The sequence below is a fragment of the Falco punctatus genome (assembly GCF_963210335.1).
Source record: "Falco punctatus genome assembly, chromosome: 4".
Taxonomy (NCBI): domain Eukaryota; kingdom Metazoa; phylum Chordata; class Aves; order Falconiformes; family Falconidae; genus Falco; species Falco punctatus.
This window is the reverse complement of record NC_137583.1, coordinates 75,226,750-75,248,223: the sequence shown is the minus strand read 5'-3', so window position 1 is coordinate 75,248,223 and position 21,474 is coordinate 75,226,750. Positions and strand designations below refer to the sequence as shown.

At 39.0% G+C, this 21,474-nt stretch overlaps 1 protein-coding gene across 1 annotated transcript in view; it reads right to left on the bottom strand.

Annotated features, from left to right (window-relative positions):
- The window catches only part of CFAP69 (cilia and flagella associated protein 69), a 63,204-nt gene that overhangs the window by 19,532 nt on the left and 22,198 nt on the right, over nt 1-21,474 (bottom strand). The window contains exons 15-21 of the mRNA XM_080383217.1: nt 21,123-21,315; nt 20,372-20,509; nt 18,062-18,138; nt 16,850-17,044; nt 15,780-15,866; nt 14,046-14,150; nt 11,853-12,023 (exon numbers count right to left, since the gene is read on the bottom strand). Of these exons, the coding sequence (XP_080239343.1) occupies nt 11,853-12,023; nt 14,046-14,150; nt 15,780-15,866; nt 16,850-17,044; nt 18,062-18,138; nt 20,372-20,509; nt 21,123-21,315 (966 nt within the window). The remainder of the gene's footprint in view (nt 1-11,852; nt 12,024-14,045; nt 14,151-15,779; nt 15,867-16,849; nt 17,045-18,061; nt 18,139-20,371; nt 20,510-21,122; nt 21,316-21,474) is intronic.

Sequence of the window (21,474 nt, the reverse complement as noted above, 5' to 3'; positions counted from 1 at the left end):
GTACAGCTTTCCTAACACTTTAATCTCCTTGGTTATGAATGCTGCTTTAGAATTTCAAGGAGTAATTACATTTAATACAGCTTTAGTTCCTTTCAATGATACAAAGAGTTCAGAGATAAGGTAACTATATTCCAGTTTTCTGGATGCTTTCTTCTATATAGCTGTGTAGGTTCAAACATGGCATATTTTTCTGAAACAAGATTTTGAAATGGTGTTTACTTGCTTAGCTGAAAAGGCTTCCAGAAGATAGCTAGTTATTCTGAATGTTGTTGTATTTGCCTTTAAGTACTGTATGTATTGTCTTCATAGCAGAAATTATTACATTTCCACTTGAAAGGACAGGCTGTTCCTGTCATGTTGTGCTCCACCAAAGCATGTTGTGAAACCCTAACAGACCCAATTTTACTACATATTTGTCCTGTGTTCTCATCAGCTATGCATGCCTGCCTTCAGAGAGGAGGTTCTCTGGAACCAGGACTGTTATCAGTTTTACATGCTGGGGTGCTTCAGACATCATTATTCTGGGTACATCGTTTTTCATATATGATAATGTACCATACAGAAAAATAAAGTTCAAATTATAGTCCTGAGCTGCTGAGTGACACTTGAATTCAAGAAAGGAGCAGCTGCTATTTAATTACATCAGCCCTCTCCTGCTGTAGAGCAGACTGTTCCTCCAGGCAACATCTTGTACAGGAGAGTTACTGATGTCAAACTATACATGCAGCCTTGGAGAGAGCTGCTGGTTTTGTGTATAGGTTCAGTGGAGTTTGATTTCTACATGGACACAGTGCTGCAGAGTGATGTGATTTTCTACTGTGTGACAGATGCAGCATTTTAATTATACTTTGATCCGTAGTCTTTTGAAATTTTATGTCTTTTCTTTAAATAGAAGGAGTGAAGCTGTGGGGGAGCCCAAGTTGTGCCAGTGCCTCAGATACCTGACATTTGCTGTAAACCTTCCAACAGCCTTTACAAAGTAATAATTTCTGTGAGGCTGTCACAGAAATGACATTTGGAGCACTTGTTCTTAAGTACCACTGTGGTACCACTGGCACTGGGCCACAGGAACTCCCAGCCCTTTTCTTCTGACGAGAGCAGTTTCCAGTCCTTGGTAGGTAAGGAGGAAGTAAAACAACTTCCTTCCATTATATGCAATATGAAAAGGGCTGGGACATCCCTTGTGAAGTAGTTCTCAGGTTATGAACTCTTCTTCTGTGTGGCGGTGTGCTCCCCCCCATCCTGACCTTTGTTTCTGTGGCAATGCTCAAGTGATAACCACCTGGGGGGTCAGAATGGATGTGTCTGGTTGCGATGCGGGGGGAGCAGATAACAGCATGATAACCAAGGGCTAATTTGAGGTGCCCACCTAACAGTGCTGGTCGAGGTCCAACTCAAGCCAAGTGTGAAAGAAACTGACTCCTGTATTCAGTATGCAGATGTGACTGAGTCAGTTACCCACTCCATAAATAACGGACAGCCCAGGGCCTGTGGGGCTCTCCTGCATGGCAGCGGGCTGCACGGCAGGACCTCCCCTGGAGCAGGGACACCTCTCAAGATACTCCTCGAGGCCGAGACTCCTCGCCGAAACAGATTCTCGGTAGTGATTAATAGCATTAATAGGTGACTTAATAGGTGATTTAAGAGCTAAACTTTGAAATCTTAGCTAAGTGGTATAAGAGATTGATTGCGCACGTATAGTCCTTTAGATATAAACTGCTGACCGAGTCTGAAACCAAGTCTGGATCCAATCTCCCCTCTGAGGAGGAGTTCGGAACGTCAGGGGGTCCTTTCTGCACCTCATGGCTCAGTCGGGGGGTCTCCCTGACAGTTTTGTCTGACTCTGCCCTCTGTGCAGTAAATAATGAAGCGTTCCTTGCCATCGAATCTTGTTAAACCACTGTTGCATTTACTATCAGGCTTGGTTAAATCACTGTGTTATACCAATAAACCTGTTGCTGCTTCTGTCTTACACGAGTGAGTTGTGTCACTCCCATCTGCGGCGTTGCCTTGCACAGTGATGAGCTGTACTGAGACACCAATGAAGCAGAGAACTTCAGTATTTCAAATCCAGCCCTTCAGTGCAGAGGTGGGCACAGGAATCCTGAAACTGAGGCATGCTCGATGGCATTGCCATTTTTCATAACTGTTATTGTTGCATATCCCAGCTGTAGGAATTTGTGATGTAAAGAGAGGCAGATACATATGGAGTTATAATGACATCAAACCCCAGCACATTGGAAAGAAGCACAGAATTTTAGTGTATTTGCAAAAATGCTTTGAGTTTAATGATGTTGGTTGCTGAGGGTTTTACTTTGGCAGACTTTGAATATGCTCTAGTGCCTTTGAAGGTGAAAGACTGATGACCTTCCTTGATAGAGGAAGTCTCCCTGGAGAGTTTAAAAAGCATGTATGCAATGTATGAGGAGCTCTCAAAAATAATCCGCATTTTAGAATATGACCCAATCAATTTTCCTTGGTGATCTAAGAGGTGATTTGAATGTACATGTTGAGAAATCTAAGCTTTAATTATGCAAGACAAAATAGCTGTAATAATCCTTACCCTTATATAATTCAGTTTTGGGCAACCTGTCCTGGATTAGGCACAACAGACACCTCAGGGTCCAAAAATCCAGCTCACTGGGTGTGGAGCTGTGAGGACTGAGGGAGAAGCAGAACTGCAAATTTATGGAAAGAAGTTTGTCCTTAGGATGAGACTTTGCACTAGGAGATCATCTTCCATCAATGGCCTTTTACAAATTCTAATGCTCTGGGTTCCCTGACACTCTTGTCAATTAAAATGGTGGTTTTACCCTCATTTTACTAGCAGGATATAGAAGTTATTTTGTATACTGTACTGGGTTTGGCTTGGTTAACCCAGAACATACAGACAGGTGGAAAATCTACAGCAGCTGGACAAAAGCTATTTTTGATCTTAGAATTCTGATGAGGCATCACAATGGTTTATCGTAAGAATTCATATGAAAGAAAGAATTAGAAATCTAATTAAGCTCCTTCATAAGCTTCTGTCTCTCACAGAAAACAGAGCTCTTCTAAATGTGAGCCTAGTTTCTTGGCATAGAAGATAACTGGCCAGGAACAAAACATCAGAAAACAGGTTTTTAACAGCTGGCACAGCTGGGCTGCTGCTGGCTGGAAGGTGTGGGATGTGAATTCTGGCTCTGTCACCAGCCTCTGGAAGGGATGCTGTCAAGTAAAAGTAAAATAGCATCAAAAACCTCCCTGGCAACCAAGTTATAGGAGGTCTTAAAAAACAGTGTAAAACAGATCTCAAGTCGGGGAGTTTCTGCAAAAAGGGAGCTGGAATAGTGGATGCACTTATATAAATAAGCCTATAAATTCTGGGCTGTACATCCGTTTCCCATTATTTTGAAATGTCTTTGATGGGCGCTTGTTCTGGTGGGCAGCCAGGATTGCTGATGGAAACCTGGATTTATAAAATGAGGAGATCATTCGTGTTACTGATTTGGAGAAAGATTTGCTATCCACTGTATTTCCGTTCTTCTGACAGCCCCCTGCCTCTCCCCTCACCGAACACAGCCAGGCAGCCGTACAGGCGCAGTGCCTGCAGGTGGGACCCCAGCCCAGGCTGGGCTGACACTGGTGCCTGCTGCAGAAGGAGGTGGGGCTGCCACAGCCACAGCCCCCCCGCCTTTCCACTGCCCCGAGTCCACGCTGCTGCTGCTGCTGCTGCTTCGCCAGTGGCAGAGCTGTCCCTGTGCGGTGTAATCCTGGCACCCTCAGAGCGTCCAGCAGCTGCCCAGCACTTGCAGCCCTCTCATGAATTTCTTTCTTTTTCTCCAAGTGGCTGACTGCTGTTGTGTCAAGGCTGCTGCTTTCCACCTCCTGGCAGAAACGCTGTAAGTATAACTTCTACCGTGGCGTGTTAGTTACTGCCTTTGTGAAACTCGCCTGTCTTTTACTGAATAGTAAGTCTCTACATTATTATTATTAATAATGTCTCATACATTATGAGTTCAGAGTCTCTGTGAGGCTTGTTGTGGTCTCTGCTCCTGTCCGAGGTGTTCAAGTGGGCCCTTAGCATTTTAGTTCTTAGCTGGAATGAAACATCAAATCAAAACGGCTCAGAATGTTGGTGGCTTCCCGGCTGCCGCTTTTGTTCTTGGTGGCTGAATTGCTAGTGTGTCCTTTAAATGCTGATGCCTGGTGAAGTGGGAGTGAGAAGAGAAGCATTTCCATCCTTGCCTGTTTCCCAGAGCCAGTTTTCTAACAAGCCAAGGAAGAGAAACTTTAATGCATGCCCATAAACTCTGAGGATGCTGAGGCAGGTAATCCTGCTGAAATGTAACTAGCAGGTGAAGTTTTAGAAAGGACTTATGTCGGGGGGTATCTGTCTGTCTCATTCCCTTGAGCCCTGAAGGTGAGGTAAAGGAGTACATGAGTTTATGGACCTCGGATGGCTGTAGCAGTGTAATAGCATATTTAAATTCAAAAATAATCCAGAACCCTGTGGCCACAGCTAAAAGGCCTGTTTCAAGCTGTCCTGTCTCCTGACCCAGCTTGATACAACTGTGAACTCCATGGTGTCACCTCGACTCTGTCTTCTCATAGACAGTTCACATATATGTTGTATTATCTGTGGATTATCCTCTCTAATTGCACCCCTAGGAGTTGCAGGGAGGACGTCGGTGTGTTAACTCTTCGAAGACATAGACTAACTTTTCATATTGCAGCATCCAAAGATCCTCTGAGTGGGAGAGCACACTTGCAATTCTGGCCAAGTTCCCAGTAAAATCTGCACAGTTGCCCAAAAGGTTGTCTTGTATCTGAACAAAACCTGGCATAATTTTGTAATTGTATTTTACATTCTGGATTGGAAACTGTGGGAATGACCATGGTATCAACTATTTGACATAGAATTGATTCAGGACACCAAAATAAGGGGTACTATTTGACAGTCTTGACTGTCATTTTTTCCTTCAGACTTCTTCCTGTGCTCGCTTGTCCTTTTTTTGTTTTCCTCTTTCCTCTCCTTTTCCACTGTATTTTATCTTGATAGGAAGGACTGATAAAAAAATTTCAGGTGTTCTAGTGATGTTCTATCTAAACCTGCTTCGAGCGTATGGAATATACATCATAGGAAAACTGCACTTTTCCCAGAGGGAATCCTTGTATAATAATGATTACATATTCTGTCACATTTTAAGTTCTCATTATACTTCCTCTGTTATTTTTTTCCACTCCAGTTCTCCAGATAGTTTCTGTGGCTTGCATATATGCCAGAAATAATTGTGCCAAAAGTTTATTTTCTAACATAAGCCAGAAGGAAATCTGCCTTTTTCTGGTCTTGCAAAAGCTACTGAATGAGTTCATAACCTGCCTACGCTCACCCAATACAGTGGAATGGTTTGGTTTACTGTTCCTTCATTACCACCTTTCTGAGTTGGACTGTTCCATGAAAGATTGCCTATTTATAACTCTGTTTCTTGTTTGCAGTCATTTAGAATAGCATATCACTAGGATTCCTTAAGCATCTGCTATTAATCTGATTTTACTGATGATCCAAGCACAGGAGTTTAAGGGAAGAAGCCTTGAGATCGAGCAGTTCTGACATAGGCTACGGCCACTTCAAACTTTCTGCTTCAGGTTTTCATGTTCTAAACAGCATTAACAATTTCTAGGTGCCGATCTAGCTCTGGTCTTAAGGTTCATTGACTAATTCGTTTCCATGGTTTGGAAAGAAATGTTTTTCTGTATATATGCATACATTTTCTCTTGGAGTATCCTTCAAAGTTATGTGAGAATGAACTACATAATGGGCAGAATCACTGTAATTTTATACACTTTCTTTCAGGTATCTTGAAGCATGGAATCTGTATGGAAACGAAGGTGGTATCTTCAGCTGGGCTGTATATTGATACTGAATTTGGTTTATGCCAATCTAGACTACCAAAAAGAAACTCCTCCAAGCCTGGGTCAGATTGACCATCAGTGCTGGGAGGTGTCGTCCCATGAGTTGGTGGAAATGAAGAAACTCAAGGTAGCGGATACGGTCATTGCTCTCTGGGACTTCATGATGTTCCTAAAGGAATCCCCTAAGCCCAAGCACAATGACCTCTTCAATGATCTAGCTCAGAACTTCTGGGACATGTATGTAGACTGTGTGCTCTCAAGATCTCATGGAATGGGCAGAAGACAATTAACATCTCCCAGATTTTCTTCCACGTACTCACATAGAACTTTAGAAGGTAACTGTAGGATATGGTGTTCATGTACAAACGTTAAACTGAACCACTGTTCCATCCTCATCCTTGATTGTTTAGACAACTCAATGCAGTAATTTCTAGTTTTCTGTCTCTACTTGTCAAAACTCTTTGCATCTTTCAGTGGTAGGTACTTTCACAAAACATGAGTCAAAGGTAGTTAGGGCACTACATTTCTACATTTAACACTGTAAGAAATGTTGGGTGTGCTCGTGGGAGGGTGTGGAAGTGCATGCTGCATTCTCTGTTTAATCACTGTGTGCATACAAATGATATTACAATACTAAAAGTTTCCTGGATTTGGACTTCCTTCAACTTTGGGGAATCATCCCTCTGTGAGAAAGGAAGCTCAAATCCCTGACCACTTGAACGCCTGCTCTTCCCATTAAAACTATTGACACACAATGTGATCTCATGGTCACTGAATCATCAAACAGTGACAAATTCTGGTCATTGTGGTCTGGGATGAGTCTGAACAGGGATCATAGAGGTGATTGGCTTTACATCTTATTAACCAGTCCTAGATCTGTTGGCTTCCTTCCTCCTCAGTAATAGACTGTTCTTTTGATGTACCTTTAGATGTTTTAGGTTTCCAGGTTGAACATGGCAATCATATAATCCTAACATTCCTAACCATATTGCTTGGAAAATAACTACCTTTCTTTCATAATCTTGCAGGATCTGCTTTTACCAACCCATTTTAGGCCAAAAGGGGAGAAAATGAAGATACCTTAGCAAGGCAACAACAAAATGAAGGAGGAAAAAAGCACAGCATATACTGTAGATGCCCAGATAAATCCATTGGCATGGTTCAACATTATTTTCCCTCTTCTTTGTATAAAGTACTTAATCACTGCTAAACTGATAAGTACGTGAGCTCCCACATTGTTACTTTTGCTTTCCTGTCTTGCAATCTACCAAGGCTGCCTTTTTCCCACTGCATGTGTGAATGCTTGTGTGTTTTGAGTCAACACCTTAGTTCTCTCAGGTAAGCTTGTAAGTCTGAACCAGTGCTGTATTTTTGTAGAGGTTCATCTTTTCCAATACTTCTCTTTTTTTAAAAGTTAATTTTGATGGAAACCCAATATATTTTTATACATTAAGCAATGGAGAAAATGTCAACGGTCACTTTATATGGTGTCTCGCACATACAATCAATTTTATGTTTAAGAACTACAAAAAAGTGTGACATCAAGCTAAAGGGAAGGATTATGCTAATTGTAATGTCCTGTGCAGTCTAAACTTTTTATTTTATCACTGCTTAGTCTAGGCTATGGATTGATTAAAGTATTTTTCTATGCAGCAGGGTCTGAATAGTAGTCATTCTTTTTGTCTATTAACATTATTTGAAAAAACACTACTACATGAAGAACTACTTTATGCAAGACTACTCTTTATTTACACATTCACACAGGTAAATAAGGTGATACCATCCTTCCCTGTCATAGCAGGCAACATCACAGTTGAGAAGAGACCCATGCATTGAGTGGTTTGAAAGAGTGAGAGACTGGCTTGGCTACTGCTCCCATTACGAGAAACCATCCAGCAAGAGTAAACTAATTTGGGGAGATTAACCATCTAGTTAATCCATTTCTCCTGAGCACAGAAAGCCTGAGAACAAATGGGAACACTCAGAGAAGCTGACTGTTCTCTGCTTTACTCCTTAGACAATGTGGTTTGTTCAGTCCCTGTTGTGTTCTAGCCTTTTATGAGATCCCAACTGGGTTTAATTATTGTAGGAAATGTTACTTACACAGTAACAGCATATAAACCTTCGTAAGTAACAAGAGATCCATCCCACATAATGCATAGTTCAGATGTAGTTTGTACAATGCCCAACAATTCTCATAGATTTTTAAATGATCATTTAGATAAACACAATATTGAACTGCATCTTGTAAAATAAATCTCCTACAGTATTCAGGAGAGGGTACAAAAGGAGTGAGAAATTTCTTACCTGTAAATATCACTGTTAAGTTCCTGATACAAAAAATATTTTAAATACACCCTTTCTTTTGAGCAAACAGAGGGAGTCATGACTCGCCCAAACCCAGCAGTTCCAGGAATTGATGCATTATGATGAGCAGCTATTTGAGAGCCATTGTCTAATCTGTTCCAGCAATATTGTTTATAAAATGTACTGTATTGCGTTTGCAACAAAGTGTCTTAACTTTCATTAACCAGATAAATAAATTCCCCTTGTTCATACTTTTAAGTAATTGTATTCATCACCTACAGAAGTGTAAAACTATAATATAATTTTAAAGGTAATGTTCCCTGTATTATTGATCTTTTAATGGATTGCCAGAGCAAGGTATCCTATGCAGTTTTAAAAGCTCCAGACTTTAAGTATTTGTTTTAATTGGTTTTCTACATGCGACGAAGGTGCCTAGCACCTATCATAATTGGCTCCAGAATACCTGAACAATGTATTGCTACAGTCAATCTGTAGTGTCTGCAAAAGGGGCAGGTGATACAAATAACAGTAACATAGTGATTTAAAGAATGAAGTCAAAATTTCTTAGTGACTGAGTATCCTTTATTGGCAACGCTGGATGCACAGGGGATCCTTCCGCCTAACGTGCATGTTTAAAGTAACTAATTATATTTATACAATAAAACAATATTCAATTAATGCCTATACATAGTCATTACCTAATCCTGCCTACTCTCACTTCATATGTTAATTAGATTATCAGTCCTCTGTGCTTGTGCATATTCCTCCAAGAATTGTGGGCAGGGGTCTCTGGGAGGAAGGCCATAGGTCTTCCTCACGGTGTACTTTTCACCTTTTGTCTGGTATGTGATGATCTTGCCAGTTTGCAGTGTTCTTATCGGTCTGAGCTAATTTATGCCCTTGTCAACCATCTGTTTCTTCCACTTGTTTCTTTTAATTGCTCCCTCTAGATAACTTCTAAGCAGGCCCCTTGTTAGAGAAAGTTAAAGAGAAACAGACTCCTTCTCTGATCAGTTATTTCATTAATTATTTCTTTCAGACTATGGTTACATGACCTAATTACTATACCTACATTTTTGAGTAAATATAAGTTCTTAGCCTTGGTACAGGGTTGTACAGAGGATTTCATAGCAGCTTTTGTTGTGCAACTGTTAATTTCATTAGAATATATTTCTTGTATTCGTTATACTTTAACTACAAGGCTTATTCTATCCTAAAATGAATTCATGCAGTATCATTAGCAGAGCAGCAAAAAAAATTGCATGTGGACATACCTGTTTTATTTATGACAGTCATGGAGAGCCAGTTGGCTACCCCTGGGGTGTCTACAAGAAGAATTAACAGCAAGTGGGATGATCTTTTCCTCCACCAGTACTCCATGCTCCCTCTCTTTCCGTCCCTGGGTTACAGCAGGAACAGAAAGCCCAGTTTCCTTGGGTTCCCCCAGCAACAGCCTGACCATGGTCCATGGCTGACTGGAAAAATCAAGTGCTGTCTATGCTGCTGTGAAGTCTTGTGTTAGTGTTAATTTGTGAAGTATAAATGTAAGCATTTCGGGAAATTCTGTTCCCTTCCTTCTCCAGTCTTTTATTAAAATTAACAAGAGCATTTGCAGCTACTTGCCTGCAAGCTCAGGGTGTTTGTAGCAGAAGCACAGTGCAGCTGGGGGAGGAATGCTGAAGAGCTCACTTTGTTTCTGATTTAAAGTTTTTACATAAGCATATATATAAACTGATTTCCAGCTAAAAGATCTTTTATATCCATACCTGGGCTACACTGTACTGCTGTAGCTTTTACTCAGAAATTGGAGGGACTTGCACGAGTCCTGTATGTTTTTTGGAAAAAATGGGCCTTTGCCTTGCTGCCGGTAGCAACGAGTCACCCACACATTTGCTTATGTGCAAGCACTTAAAAAAATCCCTAAATGTCACAGTCTTTGTTCTCCTAGTCAAATATTTATTGTTTGGCTTTAATTGTGAAAAGACGATGGAGCATACTTGTGGTGGCCCCTGTGTGTAGATATATTTTCATATTCTCTGAAACAGTAATAAAGCAGCATAGCTGCTGAAGAGCTGTCAGAGAAGTACAAACATAAACAACTGAACAGGACATTACTTGACAGAGAACTTCAGTAAGATAATCTCTGTACACCTTAGTTTATCTTTCTTGCAGGCAGGCAAGAAATACACATAGAGGCTTGTTTAACAAAACAAACTTTACGCAGCTGATTTTGGGAAAAAATGTCATGAAACCGGGTTATACTTAAAAATTATCAGTTAGCAAAGGGCCGGCATAGAAATATAATTAAATTAGCATAGCTTGATTTAATTTCTCTGGCTCAAGTACCAGATGACTATCTTCACAATGTAACGTTTAACAGACCTGCCCTTAAGAAAATGCTTCTGATCTTTGGAAGCTACATATGTGGAGATATCTCTAAAGTTTAAGTGCCATTTCATATGGCTGTTTTGGTTTATTTCATTATTTTCTTAGGGTTTTTCTTTTTATAAAATTTAAGTAGATAATATTGAAACAAAAACCTGCCTTTATTTTTAATGCTAGCACTGTTATGTCTTGTTATAGGGACAAAGATTTTTAAGAAATGCTCATACACCCCCCCCAGCCCCCATCCCTCTTTCAGGAAGTAAAAAAAGGAGTTGGAAGCTAAATTCTACCTGTTTAGCTCAAATTTATTTCCATTTTTTCAGTTAGCATTTAACAAAGTGAAAGCTTGTACTTTTCTCAAAATGGTGCTTACAGGCAAAAATGACAGATCACGTGCCAGAGCTTGTACCTCACAGCACCCCTTGCAATGCCACAGCAATTTATGCCATAGCACTGGATAGCAACTGGTTTTAGGATGAAGTAACAGCCTCAGGGTATCTTGCTGTATTGTAATACCACTAACTGTGGCTTTGCCCAAGTTAGGAAAGGAGACATTCGCTTAGAAACTGAGTCATTTACAAAAAGGTCTGGTGTTCACAAGTTTGTGTTGGTATTATAGAGGTGCCAGGCTGGAAAAGGGTGAGTTCTTGTTGGAGACAATATGGGAAATAATCCAAGAAACAGAATAGTAAGATCAGGTAAAGAGCTGTGAGAAACCCATGAGGAGCAAGACACTTCAACACGTCTCTCCAACAGGCTTGGAGAAACTGTTGGCACAGACAAGCTGCTTAGTCTTTAGATGAAAACTGAGAAGTCAGAAGTCCTGACGCTAAAGGCAGCAATTCAAGAATTCAAAATGGACTTGGACAAAAACTATGTGGGTATGGCATCCAGGAAAATGAAGAACTGAATGTGTTTATGTGAAGGTTCATCACCCTGCTCAATGGAAAAGGTACTTAAACTGCAGTGTATGGAATGTGTCAACAAGAGATGGAAATCTAAATAGTGGACCTGCTGATAGTGGATTAGGGTAACCTGACACTAGCACACAAAATCATTAGACTCAATATACCTTTGTACCATACTGTATGGGGTACTTCATTAATAAATCATCTCCACATTTATACTAGTTAAGACAAAATATAATTTTTCTCTCAAGATGTTCTATGTAATTCATCAAAGCATTAACAACACATTTTATCTTGTAGCTAAAATATATGTGCAGTTAGCTATAATACTAAAAGCACTGTTCAGCACACTATCTATTCCATAGGTACCAAATCCTTAACTAAGTTCAATGTTTTAACTCTTTTGATCTTTTTTAAGGCTCCTTCGCAAACAGAGGGCTTTCTAAGAGCAAGGTCTGTAACAGCCAGTGGCCCTCCAACTAACAGAGGAGGTGTACTTTCAACAGTTACTGAGCAGCCAGATCCAATCTGAAAAACAAAATAAATACATTGCGTGACATTCATGTTACCATATAAAATGAGATGAGAGTTAAATCATGAACTGTTGTTCAAAAACATTATTCAGTGGGTGGAGGTGCATGCTGAGGTTTCTGAGGTCTACTAAGACTATCCTTTATACTAGATTTGTGAATTGTTCCCATCAATATTAAGGAAAGGACGGTGGTTTTTCAGCAAGTGCTTTCATGTACTCTGCTTTTCTGCCTTCATGCCTGATCTTACGAATAGAAGAAAATCAAGCCTTCATAACAATAGAATTTTCTTGTGCAATGTTACTTTGATTTGTGTATAATATCAGCCATACCTTTTGTCCTCAGAATTTTACTATACATTAATACTTCAAAGGAAAAAAAGAGAATGGACCCTGTTTATCTCAGAATGCGACTGCCTATAACTACTGCCCCAGGAAAACACCAAGACTGAAAGAGACATACACCTTCCAGCCTCATTACTACTCTTTATACTGAAAAGATTCAGTTCTTTGAATAAAAATCCCTGAGTGACACCTCTATCTTCTAACGATGACCTACTAAAACAAACAATGCAACTCTTTGAGTGCACGCAGCTCACATATTGGATTACTTGACCTTGACTGGTTTGCAACAATCAGCTTAACTTTCATCTTTCCTTACTAAGGGTGTTAGGCAGAGATGTGGGAAGAAGATTTTTCCATAAAAAATTTGCCAGCCATATCTGTCATTTGTAATTCTTCTAAGCAATATACCCAAGGAATTTTATCTGATGTTGCTGATGTGTTCAGGTTTTTAATACACTTATCTTATAAAATGGACTAATCTTTTCTTTGTTTTTGTCTACAGTTGTTGAAATATTCACTATAGAGCCATAAAGATATTTTCTTGTTAAATCCTCTCCCTCCAAAGAAACTAATAATCTTGGCTTAAGGTCCAAGTATTTCTCTCTACCAACAATTTCCAGAATACTCATGTTTATATCTAAATTTTTCACATACTTTCTACAAAATATTGCTGATTAACAGTCTCAGTGATATATGCATGTAACTAAATCATTTTTCCAGCCCACTTCATCTTGCCTTCACAGATGTGTCCCTCCATATCTTTCAGAAGTTTAGAGCAAAGGTCTAGCACTCTGTGACCATCTCCTTGCTTCCTATGAAACTCCTTTCCTCATCACATCAAACACGAACTGCTTCTTTTCTTTTTCAGGATCCAGCCACCTTAGTTGTTGTTACTCATTCATGACAAAGCCCATGGTGATAGAACCTCTTGCCTTTGTACAAGTTTGAAAACAGCACCTCATGTTCTCTCTTCCTTGTTTCTCCTTACATGTAAGAATAACTTATAAGCAACCAAGAAGCCATCCCTCCCCCTAAAATTCTCCTTAGCTGTGATGCTTACACAGAAACCGTCCAGCTAGCTCAAAAGCAGTTACTGACTGGAATGGACATTCTTACCTCAGCTTGTCAAAACTCAACACCTAAATGTGCTGTTATGCCCAAGTAAGATGTTAACAATGGCTTATTTTCTCACACTTCAGTTACCTGACAGAAATGAGGAAAAAAAATATCTTTTCTGCAGGTGCAATGAGTGGCTTGTCTGCAGAGTCAGGAACATGTTTACTGACAAAGGAACTACTGATGTACTAAAAGATTAGTACATCACACAGGTTTACCCAACAATAAATGAAGGAGGTCCTGACCTCAGCAAGGTTTTCATGAAAGGCTATCGCACAAGAGATACATGTCAAGTAGCATAGGGACCATCTTACCCACACTTTTTACGAGTAATCTGCACATCTGAATTTCATTCTGACCAACTACTTGTTGTCAGAGGATGTGTCAGAAGGGGAAGTGGTGCTTTGCAGGAGATACAGATTCTTTCTTACACACTTGGAGCTTGTCAACATAAAACATTATTAAAGAAAGATTAAGAAGTAGCACATATACATCCAGAATAAACCTGAAACTACTTACACATTAATGAGAATAAAACAGCGTCACTGGGGATTACTTACTGTTGTACTGAGGCCTTTAATATCAGTAGAATGGACTGCTCCATTTTGAGTCTTCAGGTTAGATCTGGAAGCCTCTATTGATTTTTCCTGAAGCCTTTTTGCTTTCTAAAGATCGTTAGAAAAAAAGGGGAAATGATTTAATTCAACTTAATTGTGTCACTTGCACTTGTTGGAAACTATACAAACAAAAAACCTAAATAAATGAAGACAGAATTCAATTGGCCTTTAATTGAATCTCTGGTTTGTGACTCTCCCTTATACTGGGGACTGGAAAACAGAATAAACGGTCATGGCTTCGCAAGGGTGAGAAGGGAATAATCGCTTGCTATGAGCTGCGGGCTGTGTTGTTTCTCATGCAGCCATAGCTGCTGTCAGCCTCCATCACCGCCAGAGGGCACTGTTGCCTCACGCACAGCTCGTCACGCCATCCATCGTACACATCTGCGCGGCCAGGCAGTCCCCAGGCTGGACTGATGGGCGACACTTTAACACATCCCAGATGTGTGACTTCACATTTTCTTTTCCTGAAGTGCATGAGCTTTTGGCCAGTGCATCCCTCCAGCTTGTTAAAGTCCTTCTGAATAGCAGCCCTACTGCTCAGCACAGGGATTGCTTCCTCCAGCTCCAGTGTCATGCGTGAACATGATGAGGATGCATACTGATCCAATATCCAAGTTGTTAATGAAAATGCTCAGGGGTATCAACCCTATAATTAACTCTGCAGAATATCACTCAAAACTGACAGCTAGTTAAACTTTAATTACTGACCACTGTCCTTTGAGCCCACCAGTCCAGCCATTTTTTTTTTTCCAACTTGTAGTCCACCTGTATGTAGTCCAGTCCGTATCTTCCCATTTTGGCTACAAGGAGGCTACAAAATACTGCTGAAAACCTTGCTAAAACTAAGGGAAGTAACATCCATCTTTCTCCTTCTCCAGAGCAAATAATTTCATCCCAAAAGGCAACAATGTTGGCAACGCATGATTTGTCCTTGGTAAATCTATGACAGCCATCACCAATCGCCTTTTTGTCCCTTGTGTCTAACAAAGTTTTCCAGGGACTCGGTTAAAACTAACCAGCCTGTAGTTCTCTAAATCTTTTTCCTGGCCCTTTTTAATTTCTAATTCTAGCATGGATCTTTACCACAGACCAGGGAGGTGCTAGCACATGAAGAAAATTATTCTCTTTTGCATTTCCTTTAGGAAATGAAGAAAAATTAAATTTAGCTGCCAAAGCATTTCTTTTAAGTCTGATTTCATTCATTCTCCAACTTAGTCTGATTGCCTAACCAAGACTCTAATGTTCTTTTGGAAAAGCAGAAATATTACGAAAAGAAACTCCTTTCATCATAAAGTCTTTCCTATCTTGAAAGAAGTTTGCTGTACTAAAAATAGGGAATAAAGTATTAGAAAAAATAAAGAAAGAATTACAAGGCTTTTAGTTTCAACAGTTTCAGAACAAATATACCCCACCCCCACCCCCCGTCCCCCAACTGCAAGTGTATAAACAAAGTAGATCTCCAATCTGTGATTGTAATCAGAAGAGCAGAAAAATCAAATCTTGCGTAGCTTTGCCAATACATCTTACGGTTCATTCTCCTATCTCTGTGCAAATATAACTTTGACTATAACTTCTACTTGAATATTCTCATAATTAAGAAATGTATTTGGAACTTCACAATTATTACAACTACACTGTGAATGTAAAGTTTGCTCCGTCACTCAGATTTCTTACCTTCAATGCCTCATAGTTTGATGTCCGAGTCAAGAAATTTTTCCAAGATTTATCTACCATTTCTCTCTGCTTATGGATAGCTTGGATCTGTAATATAAACAGAATTTATAAGATGCAAGATAATCCTCTTCTCAGGAGTTTTTCTGAATTCTGTGCTTGTGCTGTTTGAATAGTGTGTTCAGCTGTGCCCCTTGGGCCACCTTAGCTCATGTCTCTTGCCTGATATTGGATGATAGTGTTGTAGTAACGTACTTGTCCTTCAAAAACTTCACTTATGCACTGTCTTTAAAAAAAAAAAGGTTTACCTTCTCTGCAGACTAATTTTCCCCTCTTCCAACACAGATGTTGGAAAAGCCCCATCTATTTCACGAGTACTTCCTGTATATTCTCACTTTCAAATGCTGAATAACAGAGATGCAATCAGTTCTGGTGTTAAAAATGCAGGCATCATAATGCATGACAATCCCTCAAAAACACTAGCATGAGATTTTGGACAACTGGACCAAGTGATTGTACTTCTCAGACAGCAGGAGAGGATGAGACAAAAGATGAGCAAAAGCACCAAATGCTTGCCTTATAACCAAAGCTGGGAAATGGCTATACCTGCTCACTCACAGCATGCTGGGAAGCACAAAGCCCTACTTTCTGAGGTAATGAAGCTATGTGAATATTCAGCCAAGGGAACTTATAACAGAGGCTTATGTTTCATTTTACAAAGCAGATATAGTTGTAGTAAGTACTTTAAATTGTTATCGGCTACAGGTGAACACAGGTGCAACTCATAGTAACATAATGATTATTTCTCACTACACCATTGCTGATGCATCACTGATGATACTGCTTCATTTTTTCATGTTACTCTCTAAACACTGGCAAAATTATATGAATTGGGAGAACTGAGGTTAACCAAATTTAATTTAAAGTTAAAATTTTGCTGCTGAGACAGATTAAAATATCTTCAAACAGTGTACACATGCAGGATTTTCAGCATTATATAGTAAGAAAATATTCATATAAATTAACAAAAAAGCTTACATGGGCTTTGCTTGTTTAAACACTCTTTGTCTTACTTTTGTATATGTTTTTTCCTCTTCTTGCATTTCTCGGTGGTGTTGACTTTCAAGCACTTCAGTCTGCAGTGCAACCACCATTCTTCCAGTATCTTCTGCTGCGTCTGAAATAACTTTCAAGGCTTCTTCATCTGACACAACAGGCCTGAACTCTTCTTTTAGTTCTTCACACATTTCACTCCAAACTTCTCCAACCTGTATGTGAAACACACCCCACGCTATTTGATAGTTATCTCTTTTTTCACCTCTAAGCATTCAAAACATAATAGAGCAACCATGTCTCTCATTATTGTTGTTTCACTTCCCCGAATTTTTATGCAAGGTTAGACTTCAGTAATGATACTGGATTATCATTCATGATAATCCTCCCTAAGACTTCCCAAGCCCAAGCTTGTCTCCACAGGGTAGTAACAGGAATGCTGATAACAACAGAAACTCAAAAGAAACACTGATAGCTAGAAGACACCAAATTACAAGAGTGAAGTGTGTCCTACTGGCTGCTGCTTAGAATCTCACGTTATGCATATTATCAGAGCAAAGTGCAACATGACACATAAACAGACACTGAAATTATCGATGAAAGATCGAGTCTTGCTAGTTCTTGAACACTTCAAGCTCACACAGACTTTGTTCCTAAGCAGAAAATTGGCATAAACTGAAGCATCTTTTGAGCAGGATGGCTCCCACAAAGCTTGCTATACTGTTCTTGTTTCCTATGCACACATCATTCTTAACTTTTGACAGTATAGATGGATACTGCACGTGGGGACAAAGATGGGAAAGCACAGGAAAACCTTAATCAGAATGTGCTGCCTCCTCTAAACTGACCTTACTGTACAAAGAGGCAGTCCTACTCTCCAGCCCCTCCCCAATTTCTTACTCTTATCCTGGAGCATTTGCGTTTCTTGAGCTGGAAAACAGTTAAAATTATTTTTTCTGAGTTACTTTAAACTTGTGTTGGTTTCTAGTCTTGTTTTCTATGCAGTCACAAACATTTGTAGCAGTATAAAGTAAGAGTCTGGGGAGCGCTGCAATGATGGGAGATGGATTATTTCTTTTGATGGTAAAGACTAGCTTATACTCTCTGTGAAACTATAGGTGACTTGTGACATAGGTGACAGCTTTTTAAAGGTTGGTTGTTGTATCCTGAGATGTACTTGCTATTTTTACAAATGCAGATACAGTAGTAATATTTTCTTCCACAATACTCACTTTAAAGTCAATATAATGACGTATGATAGCAAGTGTGACACAATCCTTAGCAGACAAACCAGGTAAATTTTCAAAACCTAAAAGAATATTAATCACGTCAGTATTAACAGCATGATGAATTTATCTTAAAATGTAACATTCTAAAAAAGACACCATCTTATCTGTCATATAATCACATGCAAACATCTTTATCACACACACCTCCCAGTCAGTCACTGTTCTAATCTTGAGCAGGCTTTTGTGATAAAAAACCTGTTTTCTCCACAATAAATTAACTCTCGAAAGTGGCTCCAGTGACCTTCCAGTCACTTGGAAAGCAGGATAGTTCTGCATTTGCTACGCTTCTGTGGGAAGGGTTTGATCTTCCTTTAACTCAAATAGTTGAGCCCACAGGTCACGGTTTCTAAAGAAGCAGTTCAACACAAATGGAGTTTGCTTTCGCTGTGAAGTAGCCAACAGCAGAATCATATTATAGGGTGTCCAGTACTTTATTTCAAAGCTTTGTAATGAAGGTGGTCCTCCATCTCATAGACTTGAGCCTTAAGCATAATGCCTTGAGCATCATGAGTCCATCTTTTTAAAAACATGTTGACAACATGTGTAAAAGAATAAGGTAAAGAAGTATGGTTGCTAAGACTATGCCTCATTTTTGCATGCTGAATGTTAATGATATTTGACTTTTAAACCCCCCCTATATATAGTCTATTAAATCTCATTCTAGACTTCATCATACCATCTGTGTGGTAATGGGAACGTATCATCTATCAGAGCGTAATTACCTCATGTTTTTAAGTTAAAGAAATACCATAGATAAAGACCAATTAACACTGATTTTCTAGATCACCACATTACAGGCTGTTGTGGAGCATGACTACAGTCGAGGAAGATGCTGAGAAAAGCCTATTAGAATATTTTCATTTTGTTATTACCCATTTTCATGTCATTTCAGTACTTCACAGGAGATATTACAAGGTATATAACTAACATAAGAGGTCAGGATAAAGTTGGAATGATATCTCATGCATTTTTGTTTTAATAAAGAATTTAGCTGCAATCCAACATTTAATATAAGACTAACAAAAATTAATAAGAACTTGGGTTACAACAGAGAAAGAACTAGCTATAGTTTATTAAAGAAACTAAGGATGTTTTCAAACCAGTTGGTTCTCTAGGATATCCAGGGAACTGGTTAAAGCAATCCCAGAACAATTACTGATCATTTTTGAACCTGTGGAGGATAGACATGAAAAACCAAACATAATGCCTATTTTTAAAAGGGGAAAAAGACAAGTCAGAGAATATTGGTTCAGTTCAGTTCCTGAAAAAAGACTGAAACAAATAACTAAACAAATAATGTTTATACAGCTAACAATGAAAACATTTTTATCCAAAACAAATTAGTAAAAACTATGACCTAGCTTTTGTCTACAGCCATACAAGAAATCTTATGGATATGGAAGAGTTTATCATCTATCTTGACTTCAGTTTAGTCTTTTAGACAAGGGTGTAATGAGTATTCATATTCAGGGTGCAGGTAACAGAATTTGGAGGGACTGCAGCATTTCAAAGAAAAAGATTAGAATGCAAATTAATCTTGCCAATTTGAAAAATTATCTAAACACACAGAATTTAATTCAGTAAGGATAAATAAAAAATCTAAATGTAGGAAGAGTCACTTGTATAAATCCCAGGATGGCAGGTGACTGGACAAGATCCTAAGTCAAATGACCAAACAACATCATGCCATTATGAATAGATTAATTGTTATATTAATGTCAGAATGTTTATTTAAAAGATAAGTAATGTAGCTCTGTTTGGCAGTGAGGTTTCTGCTGGAGCACTGTGTTCAGTTTTGAGACTCTACAGATCATGAAGAATGTGAATCAATTGGAAAGACTCAAAAAACCTACTAGAATAATCAGAGGTTACACTAGAAAATGAGATCAGTGAGTAATGTCTTTCTTAATCTAGGGAAATAAAATTAAGTGTAGAAGTGTTAAAATATGTGAAAGAGATATTGTGTGTGTGAAAACAAGTCACAGAAAATGTCAAGCAAATTTGAGGTTTAATTCTAGGAAAACTCTTCCTAATGGTAGAGGCAGCCAAGTACTGAGGAAGTCTTGAAATCCCCATCAGTAGGGACTTTTAAGAACAGGATGAGCAAGTATCTATTAGTAACAGTGTTGATGATGCATCTCAAAGTTTCCTTTGATCTTTATTTTCTTCTTTTATAGTGGCTTTATTGATTGCCAGTGAACAAGTTCAGTTCAGTTCAAATATGACACTAACAAGGCAATTCACTTGTCTTACCTAGCTTGCACAATAATGAATAAAGTTTTGCCCGTATGTTTTCTGAAATTTCCACGATGGCAAAGCTGGGACAGTCGGCAGGCATCGGAATGACCTCTTGCTGTTTCTGGAAGCTGCTAGCAATAGGTCTCTTCATGTCTAATAATTTCAAAACACAAAGCCAGAGTACAAGAAGGAAGAGGTAGTATGTTCCCAAAGCTATTAAACTTGGAGGAAATGCTATCTATGTAATGAAATATGAGGGTCTTTAGCAGGCAGCTATGGACATATTCTTTTCTGTGATAATTCCTCCAAAACACAACAGTTCCATCTTACTTTGTGGATGCTATGTCAATCACTCTGATAGTTTGGCCAGGAATTTGAACATAATTTGGGCCAGGAAATATTAATTATCATAACTAAAGATTTGCAAGAACATAGCGCTCACCTTACATCTTTTTACAACATATAACAAAACACAATGCCTTTAATTACGTAGTTCTAACTGTCTAGCATTAGGAAAGCTGTTCAGGATACTAGCCATGGTTCTGTTCATTGTCAGGTTCATTCCCAGCTGATGCAGAAAATGCCATCTAGCGGCCTGACTCCAGACGAAACAGAGAGGTGTTTCGGGCTTGGTAAGAAATACAGCATAAAGCTATAAACATTGCAATTTACTTTCATCAGGATTCAGACTACAAGAGCAAATACTGCCTTTGCTTTACTTATTCAGTAGAACTACTCACAGTTTCACATGCATCATAAAATTTACCAACAATCCTTCCGTATCGATCACGTTTGACTCCTAGATCCGACTCTTCCTGTCTCCACAACTGTACTAGAAGGTTAGCTGCTGTTTGATCTTTCGCCCCTCGCCAGGTACTGATGTGCAAAGTGGTTTTAGGGTTGTCACAAAATTCAACCAAGATTCCAAGAATTATATTGCACAGGTTCTTTTGCTTTAACTTGGTAAAAAGGAAAAGAAAAAAATGTTTTAAACTGTTTAAAACACAGTGATATCTACCTTCAAAAAAGATAGAGAAATTGCATAATACGTAATCAGGTAACTGCAAGCTTTTCATCACAATTATTTGCACAAAACTGGGGTATAAACTTGTAAATCT